The sequence below is a fragment of the Electrophorus electricus genome, chromosome 2 (assembly GCF_013358815.1).
Source record: "Electrophorus electricus isolate fEleEle1 chromosome 2, fEleEle1.pri, whole genome shotgun sequence".
In the NCBI taxonomy this organism is placed as follows: Eukaryota; Metazoa; Chordata; class Actinopteri; order Gymnotiformes; family Gymnotidae; genus Electrophorus; species Electrophorus electricus.
This window is the reverse complement of record NC_049536.1, coordinates 13,082,568-13,103,843: the sequence shown is the minus strand read 5'-3', so window position 1 is coordinate 13,103,843 and position 21,276 is coordinate 13,082,568. Positions and strand designations below refer to the sequence as shown.

General features: G+C 42.4%; 3 protein-coding genes across 4 annotated transcripts; 1 reads left to right on the top strand and 2 right to left on the bottom strand.

Moving 5' to 3' along the window:
- Positions 1–1,044: 1,044 nt before the first annotated feature.
- On the bottom strand, positions 1,045–3,290 carry med21 (mediator complex subunit 21). 2 transcript variants are annotated; one of them, XM_027010930.2, is made up of 4 exons: positions 3,235–3,290; positions 2,573–2,687; positions 2,353–2,453; positions 1,045–2,129 (listed from the first exon to the last, which is right to left on the bottom strand). In XM_027010930.2, the coding sequence occupies exons 1-4, from the start codon at positions 3,274–3,276 to the stop codon at positions 1,929–1,931; spliced, it is 459 nt and encodes a 152-aa protein (XP_026866731.1). In that variant the 5' UTR covers positions 3,277–3,290; the 3' UTR covers positions 1,045–1,928. The 2 variants fall into 2 exon arrangements, with proteins under 2 accessions (XP_026866731.1, XP_026866732.1); XM_027010931.2 differs by having other exon boundaries at positions 1,045–2,108.
- Positions 3,291–3,360: 70 nt separating this feature from the next.
- tm7sf3 (transmembrane 7 superfamily member 3) lies at positions 3,361–18,155 on the top strand. The gene is made up of 12 exons (XM_035523619.1): positions 3,361–3,663; positions 5,752–5,906; positions 8,041–8,191; positions 8,871–8,991; positions 9,189–9,360; positions 9,774–9,951; positions 10,371–10,457; positions 10,904–10,984; positions 14,289–14,441; positions 14,995–15,092; positions 15,245–15,407; positions 15,829–18,155. The coding sequence occupies exons 1-12, from the start codon at positions 3,588–3,590 to the stop codon at positions 16,080–16,082; spliced, it is 1,689 nt and encodes a 562-aa protein (XP_035379512.1). The 5' UTR covers positions 3,361–3,587; the 3' UTR covers positions 16,083–18,155.
- Positions 18,156–18,669: 514 nt separating this feature from the next.
- On the bottom strand, positions 18,670–21,224 carry fgfr1op2 (FGFR1 oncogene partner 2). Its single transcript, XM_027010929.2, has 6 exons — positions 21,133–21,224; positions 20,610–20,746; positions 20,140–20,257; positions 19,793–19,935; positions 19,606–19,719; positions 18,670–19,505 (listed from the first exon to the last, which is right to left on the bottom strand). The coding sequence occupies exons 2-6, from the start codon at positions 20,742–20,744 to the stop codon at positions 19,368–19,370; spliced, it is 648 nt and encodes a 215-aa protein (XP_026866730.2). The 5' UTR covers positions 20,745–20,746; positions 21,133–21,224; the 3' UTR covers positions 18,670–19,367.
- Between the last annotated feature and the right edge of the window lie 52 nt (positions 21,225–21,276).

The window sequence follows — 21,276 nt, the reverse complement described above, 5'->3', positions numbered from 1 at the left end:
GTGGATCCCCTCTATGTTAGCAGACTACAGCAGGACAACGAAGAAGGATGCTCCTGAAGCCAAATATAGGCAAAACATTTTAGAAGCAAATTTGTATATACTTTAAGTGCTATAGCAGCCTTGTTTGTGAACAATATATACTTTCATGAGTAATATATACTTAATGTTCAAAAAGTAAGTGGCCTGTCACTTAAAAACCAAGCATGATAGGAAAATTCTAATATATTTGAATTTGATGTACTATAGAAAACAAACAAAACACAACCAAAAAAAAGTTCAATTTTTGGTGCTCAGTGCCATCAGATGCAGTTTGTCTTTGTCAGCTTGTTGCAAAACTCATTCTGTAACTGTAACAGGTATTGAGGGCAGCTGTATGGGGCAACTTAGGTCCATTTTAAAGCCCTGTGACTGATGGGGGCCCTAAAAAATATTAACTAGATATTTTTAATGAAGTCCAAAATCTGTAACAGCAGTCTTGCTGGTATTTGTTGGGTAAAAGAGCAGAGTAGAAGTGGGGTGATGTAGCAGGAAGCTGAACATAAGTATCTCCATAACAATCAGCAATTTTTGTCACAAAGTCTGTACACACTAAAGACCTTCTTCTTGCTTACCTTTCATCACACTGCAGTTTCACACATCAGGTACCATTCTCCCACAAGAGGCTACAATCAGCAAGATATTTGCAATTCACGTAAAACAAATTTATGGATGTTGTATTAAGATTTTTTGGCTGTGAATTAAAACATAGAACTGAGGTCTATGGTCGATTAACAGATACAAAACCATATTTTCTGAGTGAAATTCTTAATATACAAGTTGACAGCAAGCTCTACAAGGTCTTGGGTTTTGCACCATAAATACCTCCATCCACTTTTCACTGCTACTCAACATTTGTGTCCTGAGAGGGCACAGCAAGAGTATAGATTTATAAAGTAACACCTCAACAACATCCTTCAATACCAAAGACAACCAACAATAGATTATGACAGTTGAAATCAGACACAATTTGCTATTTGGCTTTCAAAAACTAGCAGTCTGACACCATAACTTTATATATTTATTTTTTATCAGAAAAATGTTGTTCTCTTATAAACTGAAACTCCTAAGTGGTCACAATTAGGGGTTACAGAACACAAAAATGGTTTCCAAAACGGTATTTTTCTAAAATATTAAGGAATCATGTATTCACAGGCCAATAGTGAATGACAAAGAGCTACATTTAAAGGCATCATTTAAGATGTCACTCTTTGTAAACATTAGACTCAGAAGCCCTTACTATTTTCCCTAGCATCATGAGTAGAAATCTTGAGAATTTTGTAAATATTCTGAAGAAAATAAAATATCTTCACAAATCCCAGTGATTTTACAGTGCAGTTCATATGATTTAATCTTAATATGGTTCTATATTTTACAAAATACAAAATCTGCACTCTCCTGCCACAGCTATTAGTAAGAAGGCAAAGATAAGGAACACTGCACACATGTATGTAAATTACACTGTATGAAAACAGGTTTGGCAGAGATTTTCAAAACAAACTGACAATGTTATATAGATATAGACTTGAGTTTGGACAAAAAAAAAAAAAAAGTAAATTAGCTTTAACACTTCCAACTTTACCATTTGTCTCCTGTATGGAATGGGTGAGTTTATACTCCATGTGGTGGTAATCGTAAACAAACAGACCCTTAACTAATATTTACTTCTAACAAGTATTGTCTTATTGGTGACTAAGATGAGGTCTGAACACAGACACCACCACAACATGCATCTCCGCAGTGGAGCACTGCCAACTGTACTTTTCACAGTCAAAATGTCAATGAGTGTTTCCATGCAATGGGTGCGCCTCATGGATCACAAATGAACATCAGATATAAAAGTCCCTGCAGTATGCGTCACATAGTCCATAGATGCTCTGAATTAGTCTGAGTCAAGATTCAGGGGCTGCAGGCTGGCTGGCGGGGCCGCTGCGCATGCGGAGCTGGGACTGGGCGATGTCAGCCAGGGCGCTTTGGATCTTCTCCAGCAGTAAGTCTCCTCGGTATACCACCTCCTCCAGCCGTGTTGCAGCTTCATGATTCTCTTCCTCCAGCTGCTTGAGGCTTGCAGCCTTGTTAAAAAACGCACAAGTCTAATTACAGAAATAACCAAAATAAGGGCACTGCAGGGTGACGTGTGCACACACATTCAAGGCGTTGTCAAGGTGTTTTCTGCCGCACCGTACAAGGGACTTGCTGATAAACATGACCAACACTAAGTGGCAGATCCTTATCTGTGACTTATATCTGTGGGTTTGTGAAGTGCCCGTGCACCATTGTGTGAGGCTGAGTTTGTGAGGCGGGAAGGAGGCACACCTGTAGTGCCGCTGTAGATTCTTCACTAGGCAGAGAGTCGATCAGCACGTCAACATCTTTAGCCGTTCTCGCAATCAACGCGGCAAAAAGCTGCGCATACTCTGTAGTAAAAGATCAGTGCCAATACTCAAATGTTTTCCTCATTTGAAACAGTATACTCACAACCTCTGATGACATTAGATTTAACTAACTCACAAATCTTTATCGACAACTTGCTTACCTTCTGTGGGGTTAGATGGCTGGTCTTTGTTGATCGACGTCTGGATGTTGCTGAAGGAAGCAGGCGGAGCGCACTGCTGCAGCACTCCGATAGCATTGCAAAACTGATCAGCCAACTAAATTACATTCAAATGCGTAACAGAAACAGAAATTGAGATCAGCACCTTATGCATGTATGTAATACAAAATAATAACAACATTGCCCAACTTTCTGATGTTTGCATTAATTCCAAGATTGTGCAGAATTCGATGATTATCATAGCTCTCTAATAGGTAGCTATGTTAGCTATCTAGCTTTTTAAAAGAACAGCGAACGCTAGCTGGTAAGTGTTGCTAGAATGTGCAGCGGAGAACAAACATGGGCAATTTGAACAGAAAATAGTTTAAACCTTCTGGCGAAGAAGTAAAAGTAAGGTTATACTTCTTATAGTTAGGCAATTAGTCTGGTGTAAGTTACTAAATTACCACTAGCGTTGTAGCTAACTAGCTATGATTTAGTTGTTAGTTGCAATTATCAACAAAGCGCGCGATAAGATCCATGCCTATATACTGCTTCAATAAATCACGAAAAGTGCAAACGTTTCCTAAAATAAATGGTTTTCCGATAAAATGTGACTATTTTGATGAATAAATGTGTAGCCAATCAGACACAAACAGTCTTACGGAATTGACAGCATCTTGGAGCTGCGTTAGCCTGTCCGCCATAGTTGAGCGATGTTCTTTGCCTACCCAGCGGCTGCAGTTAGAACCTCTATGCTGAACAATAGCGCCCCCAGCCGGTTAGTTGAGCTAACACCTCACATGACTTGTGCGAACGCATGAAGCGAGTAAGTTCAGTGTGAAGAGCGAACGACTCGAGCTGTCGCATGTGCAGGGGAAAGTTATGACTTCTTCACAGCTGAAACATGTCTCAGGGTTTTGCGGTGGGTAGAGCGTCAAAAATCTGCAATCTGTTGAAGGAGGTGCTTTGCTTGAAGCTTGTTTAAGGAGCCGAAAAACGTCTGGGCCTGCGCAAAATGTCTCGGATCAGGAGGGGATATTTTGTTTTCCTCCTCCTTGCATGCCTTGGGCTTCGACGTGCGCAGGATGAAAGTAAGTTTCTCTTTCTTGTAAAAGGTGGATAAACGTGTAAACACTGGCGCCTCGGTAGGTCCGCCTCATGTCATGGAGCTGCAAGTAATGTCGGGTGGCCATGTCCGTACGTGAGTCTGTAGACAAACTAACCTAGTTGGAGACAGCGAGGATAAGTGAATAGGTTCATATCCGAACAAAATCTACGACACAGAAAACGAGCTGGGTCGCGTGTGAAAAAATACTCCATCAAAAGTTGCCTAGTGGGTGTAATTTAGCTAAATAATATTTGATTCCTGTGACAACAACGTGCGTGAGGGTTCAAGACGTGATTTTTAAACGCAGTTCAGCTTTAAATCTTTATTAAAAAAAAACCCTTTATTGTACCCTACTGCGGTTGTTATTGTTGTTACATTAATAAAATAATCCGTTTTGAAGGTCACGCAGTGTTGGAAGTATTCACACCCTAAAAATGAAATTTTCATTTAACTGTTTTAAATTCTTTGTGGCGATGTAATAAAGTGCGTAAATGCATTATCGCATTTAAGTTAATTTTTAATTTAAAAAAAAAGATTAAATTAGTCTCTGCACAGTTATGTAACTAATCAGTTTCCCATTAGTGCTCTCACACTGGCGTCTAACACAAAAATATTTAAGACAACACACGACCCGGTTCACCAGCCGAAGAAGACCGACTCAATCTGAAGCAGTTGTGGAGCAGTGGAGCACCCCTAGAAATGCATAGTTCGTGTTGTAGAAGCCAAGGGTTTCAAGAGTTGATGCACCTATGGGCCAAGTATTGTAAGACAGAATATGTGGCATGAATCCTGACCCAGCAGGTACTCTGAAGTCTCTCTTGACTACTCTATCCCCTGAGAGGAAAATGACATGGAAGAAGCGCTCCAGTCAGGGGCTTCACACCAAGAAAACACAGAACTGTTTAGCACTGCATTCCCCATCTTCTTGCATAAGTGTTTGGTAGAAAATTATAGTACTGAACATAGTCAACAGATTACAATGTGGCACTGCAGCTGTGTTTTGCATTATAAAATTAAATTGGACAAACATATTGAGCTTCATGTCATGTTTGAGTTTCGTTGTCTTTTTACCAAAAATGGCAGCAACAAATCAATGTGGTGTTATGGGCTGTGATCAGGGGAAAGGATGGCAGTTGGCACTTTCCTGACAGGATACACGTTAAGTCACACTTCTGTGAATGTCCAAATCAAGAGAGGAAGTGTATAATTATGCATGGACTCACTGGAGGAAGGCAAGGTGAAGCCAACTTTAACTGCTGATCTTTTTCAATGCTGTTGGAAAATGTGCCTTTTGGAGTGAGGGCCCCTGGGAGTACCACGAGCAGAGTAGCATGGGAGGCTGCAGTTAATCATGGAGTCATGCCAAAGTGGTTCAGTTCTTCTGTTCATCTGAAACGTCTTTCTGCTTTCTAGCATTTCTGTAGCAAGAGAATAAATGGGGATAGTGACTTGCATATTCTTCCCGTGAAAGTATTTTTGCTTTCTTTAGCATCGTAGTGCTGCGTTTTAGAGTAAAATGCTGTCTTGTAAACGGGCAGCTGTCAGTGAAAGGGTGGGGGTGTAAATCCAACCTAATCTCATTTACTCAGCAGCGCAGGTGGCGTGTTCTCTGCCTGAGCCCGTCTCAACCTGGGGCGTCCGTGGCCAGACACTTATTGTGTTCTTTCTGGTCTGTGAAGTTAGAACGGTTTGTTCAGCTATTTCACACACGTTTTTATTTCAGGGAGAGGGTGGACTAGAAAAGAGAATGAGATGTTGCTGGTTGTTAAATTAATTATTAATTGTGATCAGGCATTGTCGTGTGATGGAATATGGAGGCAAGAATCTTGGTTAAACTACATGTGTTCACATGTTTTATATTTACTGAGGTGGAAATATTACTTCACCTTTTCATATCCTCAAAATCTAAAAATTGTAAAATGTGTGAGGTGAATTAAGAGAAGCAACACCAACCACAGTACATCATAAAATAGATTAAATAAAGACACAGCAGATGAGTTTCTTCTACTGAGACATGATATGGATAACTTCCCAGTATGTAATTCAGTATATCTGTGTTTGTCTCCCCCAGACCAGGTTGTGTTCTCTCTTGGAATGTTCCAGAATGTGAGTGTACCTGAGAATGGGAGTGTGCAGGTGCTTGTGTCTCAAATCCCTGCTGAAGTGGCTTTCATCACACTGCAGTTTCACACTCAGGACAGCAATGTCACTCTCTCATATGAAAAGGTGAGAGACACACACCCAAGCACTTTGGGCGGCATTTATATGCAGAGGACTCCAATACAAACTAATGTTTGGCCAGTATAGACTGACTAAACAGACTAAACAGCTCTAGGTAAACATTTCCATGAGCCTGTGATTCTTTTTATTATTGATTGATATGATTATTGATACTGGCTGAGAAATGTCATATTGCAGAATGAAAACTCACAAAGGACAGTTTTCTTTAGCAGCTTTAAATAAATCTGGGTCTTGACTTATGGGAGCCGCCAGAGTCGGTTCGGCCTGGCTCGTGGGAGCCGCCAGAGTCAGTCTAAAAAAATGTTTTCCACCTCTAGCCAACCACATTCTAACCACAGAGCAAATACATTTCACTCACCTACACTCCTACACATAACTATATGCACAAACACTTGATCGTTTGGCAACCTGTTGTCACAGTCATGTTCCCATTCAGATAAAAATTGATATAAGCAGGTCAAAGAATATGGACTTTCTACACTTTTATACCAGGCTGATGTACCCATCCACAATAACACATCAACGTACTATGTGCTAATTCATTGCCAGAGTACATACGGAGATCTGCATTCACTAGTGATCATTTAAGAGGTCTGAGGTCTTCCCTACTAAAGCTTTATGAAAATAAAGATTCAGCCATGAAAACTCAAACTTCATTCCAGATAAGTCCCCTCTAGCATGTCTAATCTCTTTCCAGAAGGACACAACTATTGGACATTTCCAAAAAATCTGAAAGGCGTCTGGCTCCACCTCAGTCCCTTGTGACTTCCTTTATCCAGCTGAGCTCATGAAAAACCAAACTATTCATCTACAAAAACTATATCTCAGTCATCTGAGATTGAGCTATTGCACTCTGTGTCTCATCTTAGTTTTATGTCTGTAGCTGAGTGTGTTTTAGTTGGATACTCGATTTGCAGTTGGTCTATTGTTGCCATTCAGTTTGTAGACATTAATAAAGGCCCAAGTCAAATTATTTTTGAGGTATGTTAATCCGTTTCAGTTTTGTTAAAATAATTTATATTTACTAACTTGCAGAGAAATGCTGCTTTTCTAATTGAAAATCTTCAGCCAGATAAGTATAAGATTGAAACCCTCTTCCTGTAAGCACAGTACAGTAGGCTGATATTCCTTTCTGTTCCTTTCTTACATCTAATTTAGCTGGTTCAAATCGTTGATCCCAACCCACCTCTACATGTTCACCTAGTTGTTTCATTGTCATTTCCTAACCACTCTAAACTGTATTTTGGGGGCCAAATCGGCCCTTCTTTTAGATAAATGATGCAGCTCTCTAAACTACTGTTTTCAAATAATGACCATATGTGAAAACAGTGTGTCTGTCTACTTCGTAGGTTTTCCATTGAGCTTCATAATCTCAGCTACAGTAGTAAGCCAGAACTTCAGGTTGTGCTGCTGTATAATGATCAAGTGAACATGGGAGAGCTGTCCCTACCCACAGGAAAGAGTCTTGATGGTTGTCTTGGTTGTTTTATTAAGGGCTGACTAGGTCAGGCTTTCCGGGTCAGACTTGAAAGGATCAAGGTGTAGTGTGGGACTGACTAGTGCGGGGAGGAAGATTTGGCTGGTCGTTTTTTTTTTTTTTTTTTTAGGGTTTTGTAATCTGCAGGGTTTTCAGACTCTTGGCTAACCCATTTGCAGTGGAGTGTGGTTTGAGGCAGACTGCAGGGTCTTGCAGCAGGCCTTTTGTCACATGGTGTGCTCAGCCACGCGGGCAGCATTTGCAGACATGGCTCCAGCAGTCTACAGCTTATGCTCCCAGTAGTTTAGGCATAACAAGCAGACCCCCGAGCTATGCGGTAAATAATGAGTAGCTGCGAAGCCACTTGTGTAGATGTTCCTGACACGGATCTTGTAAGCAGAGTCTCCGCGCAGGCCCAACTGCTTCATATTTGCTTGCCTCGTGTCAGTAGTTTGGTGGTTCCATTCATCACTCATTAAAGGGATGTGGACCCTGACAGTGATCCTGAAACCCCCACCTACCCCACTTCATCAGCATGGAACAAGATAGTCAAAGACATCCCAGACAAGCACAGCATGTGGCGCTTTCCTATGTTACTTTGCACAATATCTGTGTATAACTGTGCATTATAATTGTGTGCAGGTCCCAGTGTATGGTTACTCACTCACAGCGGTGGATGCTGGATTGCTGTTTCCTTTGAAATCTGGCCAGTCTTCTCTTTCCTGTTTCCTCCTGGCTCCTGATGGAGAACCTGTCACTGGCATTGGGGTCCTCCTGCCCTATACAAGCACTGGTACATCCACACATTACTCACTGTTCTTTGTCCCTGTCTGCTGATTCTACTGAACGTGGCCTCAACATTCTTTTAGACTACATAACACCAGATCTGGAAAACTGCTTATTAATGAAAATGTTTGAGAGAGAAAAAACATGTAAAAGATGTTCAAGAACTTTTACTGTTGCCTGTCATTCAGGACAGTAAACGTAGATGGCAAGTTGGCTTTGGCTTTGCCAGGCACTGAGAGAGAATTCAGTCGAAAAAAAAACCCAAATCCACTGTTCACACTGCCATCTAAATGACGCATCTGGGTCACATGGAGAGAAAAAGATCAGAGTTGGGCAACTCTTACTTGCAGTGCGAATGCTGCCTTAGTTATCAGTAATCTGTTTCCACATTGCAGGTCACCTGTCAGTTTTAGAGGATTTACATAGTCATGATAGTTGCAGGATTTTTGGTTATTTATTTGAGGGGGGGTGGGAGGTGCTAGGAGGACCTGAAATCTGTCCAGCGACAAAACCCAACTGGTAGCCTCTCATTGTGGTGATGCAGATGAGACTAATGTTTAAACATCATGCTGAATACAGTTTGGCTACTTTTTCCTTCTTTTGACTTGCACAAATCTGATTCATGGAACTTTAAAAATCAGAGGCAAAAAACTAAAGAAATATTAGTTATTTTGTATTGTGTGCAGATCCTGTCCCTGGTGGCTGCAATCTGGAGTTTCCACTGGAGAATGATCCAAACATCTACTTGCGCTACAACCTATTCGAGACTGTCATTCGCTTTGCTCCTGCTAACATTGGATCCACAAGGTAAGAGAGATTTATAAAGGTCTCACACACACACCCCACCCTCCCCGGTTTCAGGGCGCTGAGCATATTGGATGATGCCCTGGGCTGGTGTTCGCTCTCTGCTGTAGCACGTGGCAGCAGAACCACGTCATTCTGTGGCTTCTCATGTTCTCCCTTTCTTTCCTCTGCCCTTCACCTCCCCCTCGTCCCTCATTCAGAGATGTCTCTCCGCCTGCCTGTGACGTGGGCACGGGCTCAACTACCCGTTGGCGGTTGCAGTACGATGTGTATCAGTACTTCCTCCCTGAGAACGACCTATCGGAGCAGAGCCTGACCAGCGGTATGAAGAAGTTTGCGAGTGTGTCAAGCATGGTGGGAAATGGAAGAAAGGTTAGCAGTATAAAGACATTATCTTCTGAGCTCAGAACGGTTGTCCACATTGAGGCATTTCCAGATAGGTTGGACATTTAAGGGTGCATAAATGTAGATTTTGGGGTGTTTTTTTTGCTAGTAGACCAAACGTTTGGCACATTCTTTCCGGTGCCAAACATTTAATGTTAATTCTGGTTTAATAGGTGACATGCTATATCCTAATTTGAGTGTCCCTTCCAACCATATCAGATGAGAAATAACACTGAAATTATAGCCCATTTTGAAAAATTGAATTTTTATTATTAAGGTCTAATTGGAGAACTCATTGCTGGGTTGTACACAAAACGTATATGTGCTACTGTTCATGTGTTTTATATTTCTTTTTCTCACATTGTTCTTGGTATTGAATGTTACACATCCTTGGGTTCTAGCTGGTGACTCTGTCCTCTAAAGATCACGCCGAGGTGTCCTTTAACTCCATCCCGGGACAAGGAGTAATCTACTCTGTCATCGTGAGGGACCCCACCGCCAACGCCTCAGCCTCATACGTGCCTGTGCACACCTACGCCTGCAGCTTGGCCTCCACCCTGGACAGCTGCGCCACCTTAGGTGATTAGTCTCCTTTTCACTTTGCTGGTTTAGCTGATGACTGCGCAGACGCTGCCAGAATGGGCAGGCAGACACTTGGGACAGCTAGAGGGATCACTGCAGGATTTTTCTGATGAGATTCTCACAAGCTTATTCAAACATGCCATATCCGAAAGACACAACGCTGTGGTCCTGTTCATAATGGCATGAGTGTTAACATGGAGACAATCCTTTCGCAAATTTAAACACTAGAATTACAAATTGCTTCTAGAGCACAGTCAGTGTAATTTTGATTCATGTTTACATATTGGTATGGAAACCTAAGGGGGAATGAATTGTGGTTTTATAGTTTTCTCCTTCGGGAGAATGTAAATTTAATATGGAAAAACTCTTTTCTTGTGTTTAAATGCACTAAAATAATTCCTTTTTCCCGCCTTCAGGAAGAGTGTCCACCAAAGTGTTTTTCACCATTATGGGACTTGCAGGACTCTTTGTATGCCTCCTTGGGCATCGTTTTTTCAAGTGTGGTAAGTGAATCACTTGAATTATTATGGTGACTTTTCATAAATGAAAAGAGCTTTTGGATCACTTATGTTTGATCAGCACTGACAGAATAGACAAAGTCACCAATTTGCCTTTCAAGTTTTTCCCATGTATATCCCAGTTATTTTTGGTGTGGGAACACCGTACACTTAACAGAATGTGTCGTTCTAAGGGAAAGTAATGGCTAACAGGTACAGCGGTTAAGCAAGGTTTAAAAAAAGTTACTGCTGACTCTAACTGAAGTCATAGTGGAATGGTGCGAGCATCAAACACATGATTTTTCAGTCTTTACGTAAAGTGGAACGTGGTGGTGTTTTTTTTTTTAATTATTATATGTAACTTTGTTTAATGCTCCTGACTTCAATTAATAGTGACCTAGATCCAGCCCTTTAGACTGTCACTGCTGAAATTGCGTCTTCTGCCGCTCCAGAGCTCTTCTGCATGGGATTTGCCTTCACTGCTTGCTTCTTTTTCGTGCTGATCACGAGAACCACCAGCCTGGATTATGACAGTAAGTCTGACTCAGTGCAGTAGAGGGTCATCGTGCCTTGTTCCTTATGCACTCTCTGTCTTCTGATTTGGACAGAATTGGTTTTAAATTGTAAAGGTAAGCTGCAAAGAGTGCAGTGTGTGAATGAGTTCAGATTTTCTTTTACAATTCCTTTAAAAAAAAAAAATTCTTACCATTTTTAATTTGGGTTTTATTTCAATTTTTTTGGGGGGGCAGTGCTCACACCACCAAACCTAACACATTGTATGAGTAGTGTGAGCAGGAATTACAGGGGGAATTGCATCCCCCCCAAAAAACTATGCCTAGTTTTTTGTTTTTTTTTTTGGGAGGGGGGGAGGTTAAAACATTCTCCTTTTCCTATACTATAATTTTTTTAATGTTAAACTAGGGTTTTTTTTGTGTGTGTGTGTGTGTGTGTGTGTGTGTGTGTGTGTGTGTGTGTGTGTGTGTGTGTGTGTGTGTGTGTGTGTGTGTGTGTGTGTGTGTGTGCTTTTTTTTCCTCTTTTTCCTTTTTAAGTTAAATGACCTTTTATGCCGGAACAAGCATGACCTGTCACATGGTTGCCTGCATGCTTGCAATGAGGGTAGAATGTGGATTATCCAGAGATCTTAGTGCTGTACCCTGACCTGCTGTACGCAAAACGAAACTTCAGTTGATGATTCTGCTGAGTGGAAGGCTGGCAGTAGCCGGGTTTTAACCACCAAGGTAGCAGTCGTTGAGCAGCAGCGGTTCTACTGAAGCTGGAAGACTATGTGCAAGCGGACCACCTGTGGTCTCTGTTTTTGTTCGTTCATGTCATACAGCTGGAGCTCAGCCAGATGAGTCATAAGTAAGATAAGTGACGCCGTGTCTGCATATATGCACGGCGACCGCAGTGGTGGTGTTTCTGGGCGCTGGACCTGGTGTTCAGAATCCTTCCTCTCACTAGCGCTGCATCAGCAGTCATTTAGAAACTTGGGGGGGGGGGGGGGGGGGGGAGCAGCCCACATAGTGACTCAACAGGGTACACAATAGGCCACAGTGTTATACAATACAGCACACTGACTCAACAGCACAGACTAAAGTACAGACCACAGTATTACGCAATACCGCATACAGTACAGACCATAGTGTTGCTCAACACGGTGCCCAGTGCAGGCCGCGGCGCTGCTCAACACGGTGCCCAGTGCAGGCCGCGGCGCTGCTCAACACGGTGCCCAGTGCAGGCCGCGGCGCTGCTCAACACGGTGCCCAGTGCAGGCCGCAGTGCTAGCCTGTGCTCTCTGAGTCAGGGTCCTCTTTAGGGAAAGCCAAGCAAACCCACTGCCATTTACTACTCAAACATATGCTGGGCAGGCTACTACAACCAAATGAGCAGTGTTGAAAAGGGTTGTGTGTTTGTTTTTACCACATACACTATATTGCCAAAAGCATTCGCTTGTCTGCCTTCACACACATGAACTTGAGTGACATCCCAATCTTAATCCATAGGGTTTAATATGATTTTGCAGCCGTAACAGCTTCAACTCTTCTGGGAAGGTTTTCCACAAGGTTTGTTTTTGTGGAATTTTTGACCATTCATATGGAAGCGCATTTGTGAGGTCAGACACTGACGTTGGATGAGAAGACCTGGCTTGTAGACTCCACTCTAATTCAGCACAAAGCTGTTCCATTAGGTTGAGGTCAGGACTCTGTGGAGGCCAGTCAAGTTCTTCCACACCAAACTCGCTCATTCATGTCTTTATTGACCTTGCTTTGTGCAATGGTGCACAGTCATGTTAGAACAGGAAGAGTCCATCCCCAAACTGATCCCACAAAGTTGGGAGCATGAAATTGTCCAAAATCTTTTGGTATGCTGAAGCATTAACAGTTCCTTTCACTGGAACTAAGGGACAGAGCCCAACTCCTGAAAAACAACCCTACACCATTATCTCAGCTCCACCAAATTTTACACTTGGCACACTGCAGTCAGACAAGTCCTCCTGGCAACAGCCAAACCCAGGCTTGGATGCAGTTGCTAATGATCTGTCTGATGCATCATAACATTTGTACTTGTGTGCTGTGACCATCCTGACTGATGTCACATTGCAGATGTGTGTTTCTAGGTGTTTTGATTAATGACAACACTCACATGTGCCAACACGATTAAATCATTCTAATAAACACAATACAGACCAGTCTTTGATCATACTGAGGGGTGACCACTGTGTTTTAAAGACCCAGTTTAATATTAAAGTTAATATTGCTCTTATGGACAATCTACATATACAAAGTGTCCTATGAACACATTCTAAAATTGACCTATATTTCAGAATTTCTTCACTTCCTGTGTAAAATGGGTGGCTTTCACTCTGAACAGTCAGAAAGCTACTGCCCCTGCCACCCCTTTATGGAACTGTGCAACCTGGCCAGCTTGTGAAGGCTTCTAGTGAGCAAAATCCTTAGCCGAATGTGCAGTACGATGAGGGCCGTCTACGTATAGCTGTGCTGTAAAACTGAAATGCCGATTTGTACATGCCTTTAAGTAACAGTTTGTATGTAACCTAAATTTGATTTCGTAGATCCTGTGGTCTCGGGGCATCTCCTGGGCACCAATATCAAAACAGTCAGTAGATTAGATAAGGCTACACTGAAAACACCTCAAAGGCAGTCAGTGCCAGGCTACAAATGCAAGTAATTTGTAGTGATGCGGTTTGCAGTCCATGGGGCTAGCCTTTTGTGTTTAAGCCTCTAATTTTGTTTTCATCCTGATGGAAATCAAGGTTTTTAGTTTTTCTGTCCACACCCACGAACAAGGCTTATCTGGCCCCTGAACTTCAGAATCTTTATTCTCCTCAGTAGGTGCATGCATGTTATATTGCTCCAGTTCTGCCTCTTGTGACCTTATATTTAGCTTGAGCAGCATAGCAGTTTGCAAGGCTGTCAATCAGGTGTGCTTATTGGAATATTAGGACCACACCTAAGATCATTCTCCACTAGGACTGACCAGTACATTTGCTCAGTTGTCCTAGTTCATATTTTCAAAGAAACAGAATGGAAATGAAAAATTTGCTAAAGGGTTATAACAACCATTTTGAGTAGTATCATAAACATTTTTCAAACTATATTGAAAAATAACAAATTTAAATATCACAAAGCATATTGCAATATGTAGTACTGTTCTTGTATGCAGTATTTCCCTTCATACTGTGCAGCCCTAATGTAAACATAGACTTCATACATTGCCTCAATATATTGTTATGAATCAGGTTTGTTACACTCTTATTGATGATTAAAACCAGGCTGTTTTTTTTGTTTTTTTTTCGCCCTCTCTGTTTCCTGAAGTCCGATTGGCCCTCACAGCATTGGTGGGCGTGGTTGGAGGCGTGATTCTGGTGATGACCTGGTGGCGGTTCGGCTCAGCAATGTCATGTGTCGTGGTGGTCGGGCTCATCCTCGGGTTTCTAATCTCTTCCATTGTCTTCTTCACACCTCTTGGTAAGATGAAGCGAATGACAAATCCAACCATGGATCTGGTCACAGGAAGTGCGACTTCCTAACAGCGCTTCAGCGCAACCACTCACAAGCAACCACACTTAAATGAAAAACTGCAGCATCCAATAAACTTGCTATACTAAGTTCAGGTGTGCTGTTAAGTACTAAATTAACAAGAAATGAAGGAGTACCACACTGATACCTTTTGATGGGTTCTGCACTTCTCTACAGTATGAGAAGCAGCATTATAAAAGTAGCCTATATCAGCTCACTACCTTTCCCTGTGTGGTAAATGTAATTACTTAAAGAGTAGCTGGTTACCACTTATTGCAACAACTAACCCACTCTATAACAATTATGCAGAAATCATGTTCTGATTATCCTCCTGCATATGGAGGTTTTGTAAATCCTCTAACTTGGTGACATGTGGCACTGCAAACGGTGTTAATCAGGTTATTGTCAACTGTACAAAAATGGACCTGTGACCCTTATTGGACTGGTAGGGAGGAATGATTTCTTTTATTAATGGTTTTCTCCCACCCACCCACCCCTCCAGGTGACATGGATGTCTTCCATAATGACATGGTGTTCTGGGTGACGTTCAGCTGCATTGTGGTGGTTGTGCCAGTCTTCTTCATCAGGTGGCCGAGAGAGGTACTGACCTTCGCCCTACAGTGCATTAGAGGAATCCTTCTGTCTGGAAGTCGTTTGTGAGGCCAAACAGCTTGTGTTGCAGTGCAGTGTAAGACTTAAAATGGCTGTGCTGGTCTTTTTGAAGACAGGAGACGTGTGCCTGTGTGTTTCAGGGGAATATAGTAGCATGTGGAGTGGTGGGGGCCTACACGGTGGTGCTGGCAGTGAATGCTTACACCTACACCAGCCTGTCCTACGTCACCCTGGACGTGCTCAAACGCTTGCTCAATGACGACTTCAGCCGGGCTTTCATCTCTGTACCACTGCAGCTTATCGGTGAGGCAGGCAGCTTACAGAATCGCTCGTTCTCTCTATTTACCGGGCCTGTTAAAATATGGTCACACGTTTTCAAAGTAGCCACTTTTGCCCTCCTAGAGTGGAATTCAAATGACACACACCTTCATTTTTCTGCTTCTAAAACTTCACATTTATTTATTTATTCATATTCATTTTTAAATATTAGGAAACTATATATATAATAAAAAAAAAAAGACATGGTTTGTTTTCCATTTATTTAAGTGTATTCAAATGAATAAATGATTGACAGTAATCCAAACAACCCAGTGCCCAGAACTTATCTCCTTTCTGACTCAGGTGTTCCTGTTTCTGTAAAGTAATAAAGTTTCTGACACTTACTCTTCAGCCGTTATGGCGCGTGCTTCATCCTCATCTGTCTCCATCTCCTTCGCTCCTCCAGACTTCATCCTGATCTCCGTGTGGTCGGTCCTGGCGCTGGGCGGCACGGCACTGCAGCTCTACCGCGAGCGTTCCCGCCCCTTCTTCCCACCCAGCCCGTACGTCTTGTGGCGGCAGGAGCGCGAGCGGCGCAATACCAACGTGCTGGACCCGAGCCACCACACGCCTTCCCTCGCCACCCGGCTCCTCGCCCGCGCCCGCCGGCTGCTGCACCACCCCGAGCCGGCCGGCGAGCGCACGCCCCTCCTCCTCTGAGCCCACCCCCTTCTGCTGACGTAGCCGCGGGCAGGTTGCTCTCTCCGTCCGAATCTCTGCCCATCAGCGAGACCGGGATAATGGAGGCTGGACAGAGTGTTGGACCGCAAGGCCCACTGGATGGAACCCATCCTGTCGCCAGCCATGCCCACTTTGTGTGTGGTTTTTTTTTTCCCTACTCCCTGACCATAGTGCTTGCACACTTCGCTACATGATGGGGAATCACCAATGACTGTTCTGAGAGAGTTTCTGGCCACAGCTTTTCTTTGACTAGTCAGCCCTGTATGATTTAGTCACCACATTGACCACAACCTCCACGGTGAGTCACATTGAGTTATGTGTAGTTGTTGCAGCAGAGCTGGGAGTTTGTGAGTGTGTCATAGTAAAAGGTGCTGATGTGTTATGTATTATGTATTTACGGACTGTGGAATAGACCATGCTGAAACTTCTGAAGTGCTCCTGCAGTTTCAGAGACAGGCTGGCCCTGAATGTCAGACTTCATTCATTTGGATGGACTGAACAGAAGGCATTTTTCTGGTTGGATCTTCTGACTTGGAGACAGACTGGAGCCATATCTAGGAACTGCAAAATAGGAGGAAAATGGTTGGCTTACTTTTAAACCTGTGTATTTTCTCATTAATTCTAAGACATCTAGACAGCCACACACATGCTTCAATGTGATGACGAGCTTAAACATAAGCAGTCTAAAATCTGACAGCTAGTCTCTAGAAAGGTATCGCTCAAGCAATATGACTGGATATTTTAAAGCCTAATTTTTACTAGCACAAATGTCATTGAGACAGTAGATTTATAGTCACTTTGAACACTCTATACTAGTTGTTATGCTGCCATTCTTTTGGAAACCTGGGCACAATTTAAGGTCCTCGTTTAGGCTTTTCATCTGAGTCTCAACACTCGCAGTTAGTCTGAAAGCCTATAATTAGGCTATTTGTTTAGTGGTGGATTACTTAAAAAGAAATCTGCAACAGACCAAAGTCCATCTTCCAGCTGCCGTCTTCTTTTTATTGTTTTGATCATGGAGCCATCGTAAGCCATCCCACTGTTGTCTTGATCTAGTGTCCAAAACGTTAAGTTTGCTAATGATCACAGAGTGCTTTTATTGCCAGGTTTACTGTTGCATTTCTACACACTCCTACTTAAAATCTTTAGGGTACGTGGCCTCAGATGTTCATTAACTGCTAACTGTGGATCCTGCAGTGAACTACTCCATGGGACTTAAAGGTCTTCTCAGCTTTTACCCCATTCTGGAGTTCAGATCGTTTACCTTTTAACTGAGCATATCAAACACAACAGCTAACCTCTATTTTGGTTCTAATTTGATTAGGAATTTTCCCACTTTCCATTCAGGATGTTCTACTGCCTTTTGAACAAAAATGTAGCCTTTTACTCAGAGAATGCCACTGTGTATTTCGTCCTTAACCTTTAAGGCCGTTGATTCTTACTGCAGGAATTTGCACATCCAGGGGAGCGTGGAGATTACTGGGAGGGTATATTCATATTGGTGTTGTGACCACTTTGTAAGCACTTGTAAGGAGTTGTAATAACATCCTTGCTAATAGTTTAAAAGGCATTTGGAGAGGAATGCTGATTCAGTAAAGATTATATTAACTACATACACTGAAGGTTTCAAAGTTTGGATATTTGAATGTAGACATTGTCTGATGGAAGTATAGAATGTAACTGTGATAACTGAGTGTAATTTATGCATACTTATTTATCTGTTCCCTTAGGAATTGTTTGGGTATTTTTCGTTTCCTAGGCTAGCCATGTAAGACGACTGGCATTTTCTCATTATCTCTGCATTGATTAATCTGTGTAGTATGTGCAGTGATTTATTTATGTGCCAACTTCTATTTTCTCAGGGGTTTTACCAAAAAACAACCAGCATATTGTCTTTACTCTCATGAAAATGGCAACTGCAATGCTGTAATTTCAAATGAAGTCTCAGTAACATCTTGCTTTTGTCAAGTTGGAAATCAGATTTTAAAATTGTTTGCCAGTAATTTTTTGCATTTGACATTAAAACTTTTCTAATAGCTAAATGTAATAAAGTTTTCCTGTTGTAATTAGACAAGAGTCAGAATTCTTCTTGCAGTTCAAGTGGACTATGTATGTTATAGGAGTTTGATGAATGCTATGTTTGCTCTTTGATTTTCAGACATGAGCTTTAACTGCTTTGATTACTTTTAGAACTCTAACAGAGGGTTCTGTGTGGCTAATGTGAGTAATTTTCAATCATTTCTGACGCTAAGTGTTTCTGCTGTTCCCAGTGTATGCAGGTGGTGTCTTGTTCAACTTCATCTCAGCCTTGTATGGCACTGTAAGCTCATTAGGTTTATTTTCAGAGGACACTGACTGAACTGGATATTGGTATCACATCTGTCCTGAAGTTCATGACATGAGTTCAAAAGGGTGCTACCCTTTATACCACGGCAATGGAAAATGCTAGTTTCTGACTGGTTGGCAAGTTAGCATAACTATCCTATTGATATGAGGAGGTGAGAGACTAGAAAGTTTGAGTTCGCTGTTTTCATATCAGTTATGAGATAGCCAAGTCTTATTTTTTTAAATCATGTAAAGACAAATTTAATTAAATTTCAGTAAAACACATTCTTCCATACAGACATAAAACAGTTCCAAGGCATCATGACTCAAGGCAGCCTAAAAACAAGTGAAAATGCAAAGACCAAACCTGTCCTCAAAATCACTTGTATATATTATGTACCATTTGTTGCTATCGGTCGTGCTATATTTACAAAAGTGTCTCAAGGTGCCTGTTCCAATCTCCTAATGGCTAAGGTAAGTGCTGCCAGGCCAGGGTGGAGACCACCGTGGCCTGGGCAATCAAACTCTTCGTTTTAACTCAACTATCACAAAAGGTGAAGGGGGGAGGCTAAAAACAACAGGTCATGTTGAAGCACTTGGCAAGCATCTCCCCTCACTCACAGCAGTTCTGTTCTCTATCCAGGCAGAGAAGAATAGTCAAACTACACCACTGGCGGCCAGACAGCCGGAGGCGGCGGCCAGACAGCCGGAGGCAGAGGCCAGGCCGGAATGACAACTGTGCCTGCGTCGGAGACCAATGGCTGTTGGGTAAGTGGTACAAAAGTAAAGGGTGTTCGGAAAAGGACAAAGCCAAATAAAATGCAACACGCCTGCAGGAACTCAGGCACATGTTTGAAGCATCTTCTTTGCAAAGGAGATGATCTACGGGTTGTGTGTGAGAAATCAGTGTTGCACAGAGTCCAGTGTTTGTGAAGCACTCTAGCTCTTCCTCAGACTCAGGTCAGTGCTGGTTACTAACGGTGACAGAGAGGTGCTCTCAGATGCATCATCCCTCTTCAGCACCAGAAAAGCTTCGCGATTGATTCCCAGAAGCTCCCTCAGACCTCTGTTCTCCAACTACACATAGGGAGAAGTGGACAGTGCAATTTTTTATTTATTTTTTTTAAACAGGTCATGTGCGGGGGGGGGGGGGGGGGGGGTATAAAATCCATCTTACCTCCAACTGTCTGATCCGTTCCTCATCTTCACACACTCTACCTTCGTCCACCTCAATGGCCTTCCTCATCACCGTAGCCATCTCGTTGATCTTGTCTATGTGTGCCTGCATTTCCTAGACCCACACAAGTCCCATTCACTTGCCTGCCTCTACACGTTTATGCATGTAATGCGTGTGCAGTGCTCACATTAGTGTGCTGCTCTTTAAGCTGCGTGACGATGGCTGGGTCGTCTCTCTTGCTGGCCATTAGTAGGCGGAACACCTGCTCTCTATATTTACTCATGATCAGTTCTAGAGCTGACTGGTGCTCCTCCAAAGATGTGCGCAATTCTGCAACAAGGCAAAGATGTGATTTAGACCATTTAAAATGTTCATCAAGGATTTGTAGGACGATTTTCAAGTTCGGTAAGAATATTCAACGTTTAGATAATACAAATTCACGTTTAAATAAGCTTCAAATGGAACACACTTCCTGTGAATGAACTTGTGCGATTTATTGTGCTGCAGCTCCACAAAACGTTCAAACGCCCAGACCTTTGTTTTCCTGCTGCAGTTCCCGGATTTGTCGGTTCTCTTGCTGAATTCCCATAACTAGGGTAGATCTCGGTCGATGCCTCGCCACCTGGTTAAGCGCCTCAATCTCCTCCTGATACTACACAGAGCAGAGCAACTTTGAAGCACAACTCTTCTTTCACCTTGGCGCATTCTCAGCCATTTGTGGTTTTCAAAAAGCTTATACTGACGTTTCCCAACCTGCGTATTTAAGACGGCTATTAATAAAGTAATTGTTTTTACGTGCTAATGGAATTGCAGGTTTTACTGACCCAAGATGGTTGGTGGGTTAAGACCACCAGCTAAATATTTTACCCCTACAGGTTTCTTGAGGACATATAAAAAGAAAGATCGTTATAAACCATAGCATACAAACAGCCACTTTGTTCCGATCATTCTCATGATTAATTGAGACACATAGACGGGATTTTAAGGCGGCTGTCACTACGTACCTGTTTCATAGACTCCACTCGTTTGTTTAGTAATGTAGTCTGCTCTATTAGGATCTCAGCAGCACTGTCGTGATCACGGAGGCGCTCCACCAGCGATTTGGCATCTGACAGCACCTTTTCCAGTGTGCAAGTCATTTCTGTGAAAACGAAGAGTGAAATAACCATCAGCGTTAGTGTAAATGATTGTCACTCGTCGTTAAGATGAATACAACAGCGATTGTTTTTGTGTATAGCTAGTTTGCTAAGTAACCTACAAAACATCAATTAAAGTTCTAGTAAATCAGTTAGCTAGCTACCTAGCTACGTGCCGCCGAATCTCAAAAGATGATTTTTGAGTGGCTGGTTAGATGTTAGCACATATTATATTGTAGCTAGCTAGCCTAGCTATACTAACTACCTCAGCTAGCTGTCTAGTTCTGCAGTATAGTTACCCTGGACAAAACATAAAACAAAGATAATTTACTATCACTACATCATGGCAAATCAGAAAGGGCTTTCTAGATAGCTAGGTTATATAAATTACCTTAGAATGTAAAATATACACGTTAATCGGCAGCAAGGTTGCTGGATTCAGTTTACACTTCCTGTTATTGTGTCGGTGACGTCAGATAGCAAGGCATTCTGGGGTGCGCAGGGCACTTTCTATAGTTCCCACTGTAGTAATGCC

Bases quoted from the DNA above. Each gene is read 5' to 3' on its own strand.
- fgfr1op2 (XM_027010929.2), bottom strand. From the start codon at position 20,744: ATGACTTGCACACTGGAAAAGGTGCTGTCAGATGCCAAATCGCTGGTG. The intron at 20,258-20,609 runs GTACGTAGTGAC...TGCTCTGTGTAG, and splicing joins GAGTGGAGTCTATGAAACAG to TATCAGGAGGAGATTGAGGC. The intron at 19,936-20,139 runs GTCTGGGCGTTT...GCCTTGTTGCAG, and splicing joins ACTGCAGCAGGAAAACAAAG to AATTGCGCACATCTTTGGAG.
- med21 (XM_027010930.2), bottom strand. From the start codon at position 3,276: ATGGCGGACAGGCTAACGCAGCTCCAAGATGCTGTCAATTCC. The intron at 2,454-2,572 runs GTAAGCAAGTTG...CTTTTACTACAG, and splicing joins GCCATCTAACCCCACAGAAG to AGTATGCGCAGCTTTTTGCC. The intron at 2,130-2,352 runs GTGTGCCTCCTT...TTCTGTAATTAG, and splicing joins AATCTACAGCGGCACTACAG to ACTTGTGCGTTTTTTAACAA.
- tm7sf3 (XM_035523619.1), top strand. From the start codon at position 3,588: ATGTCTCGGATCAGGAGGGGATATTTTGTTTTCCTCCTCCTTGCATGC. The intron at 9,361-9,773 runs GTTAGCAGTATA...CTTGGGTTCTAG, and splicing joins TGGTGGGAAATGGAAGAAAG to CTGGTGACTCTGTCCTCTAA. The intron at 10,458-10,903 runs GTAAGTGAATCA...CTGCCGCTCCAG, and splicing joins GCATCGTTTTTTCAAGTGTG to AGCTCTTCTGCATGGGATTT.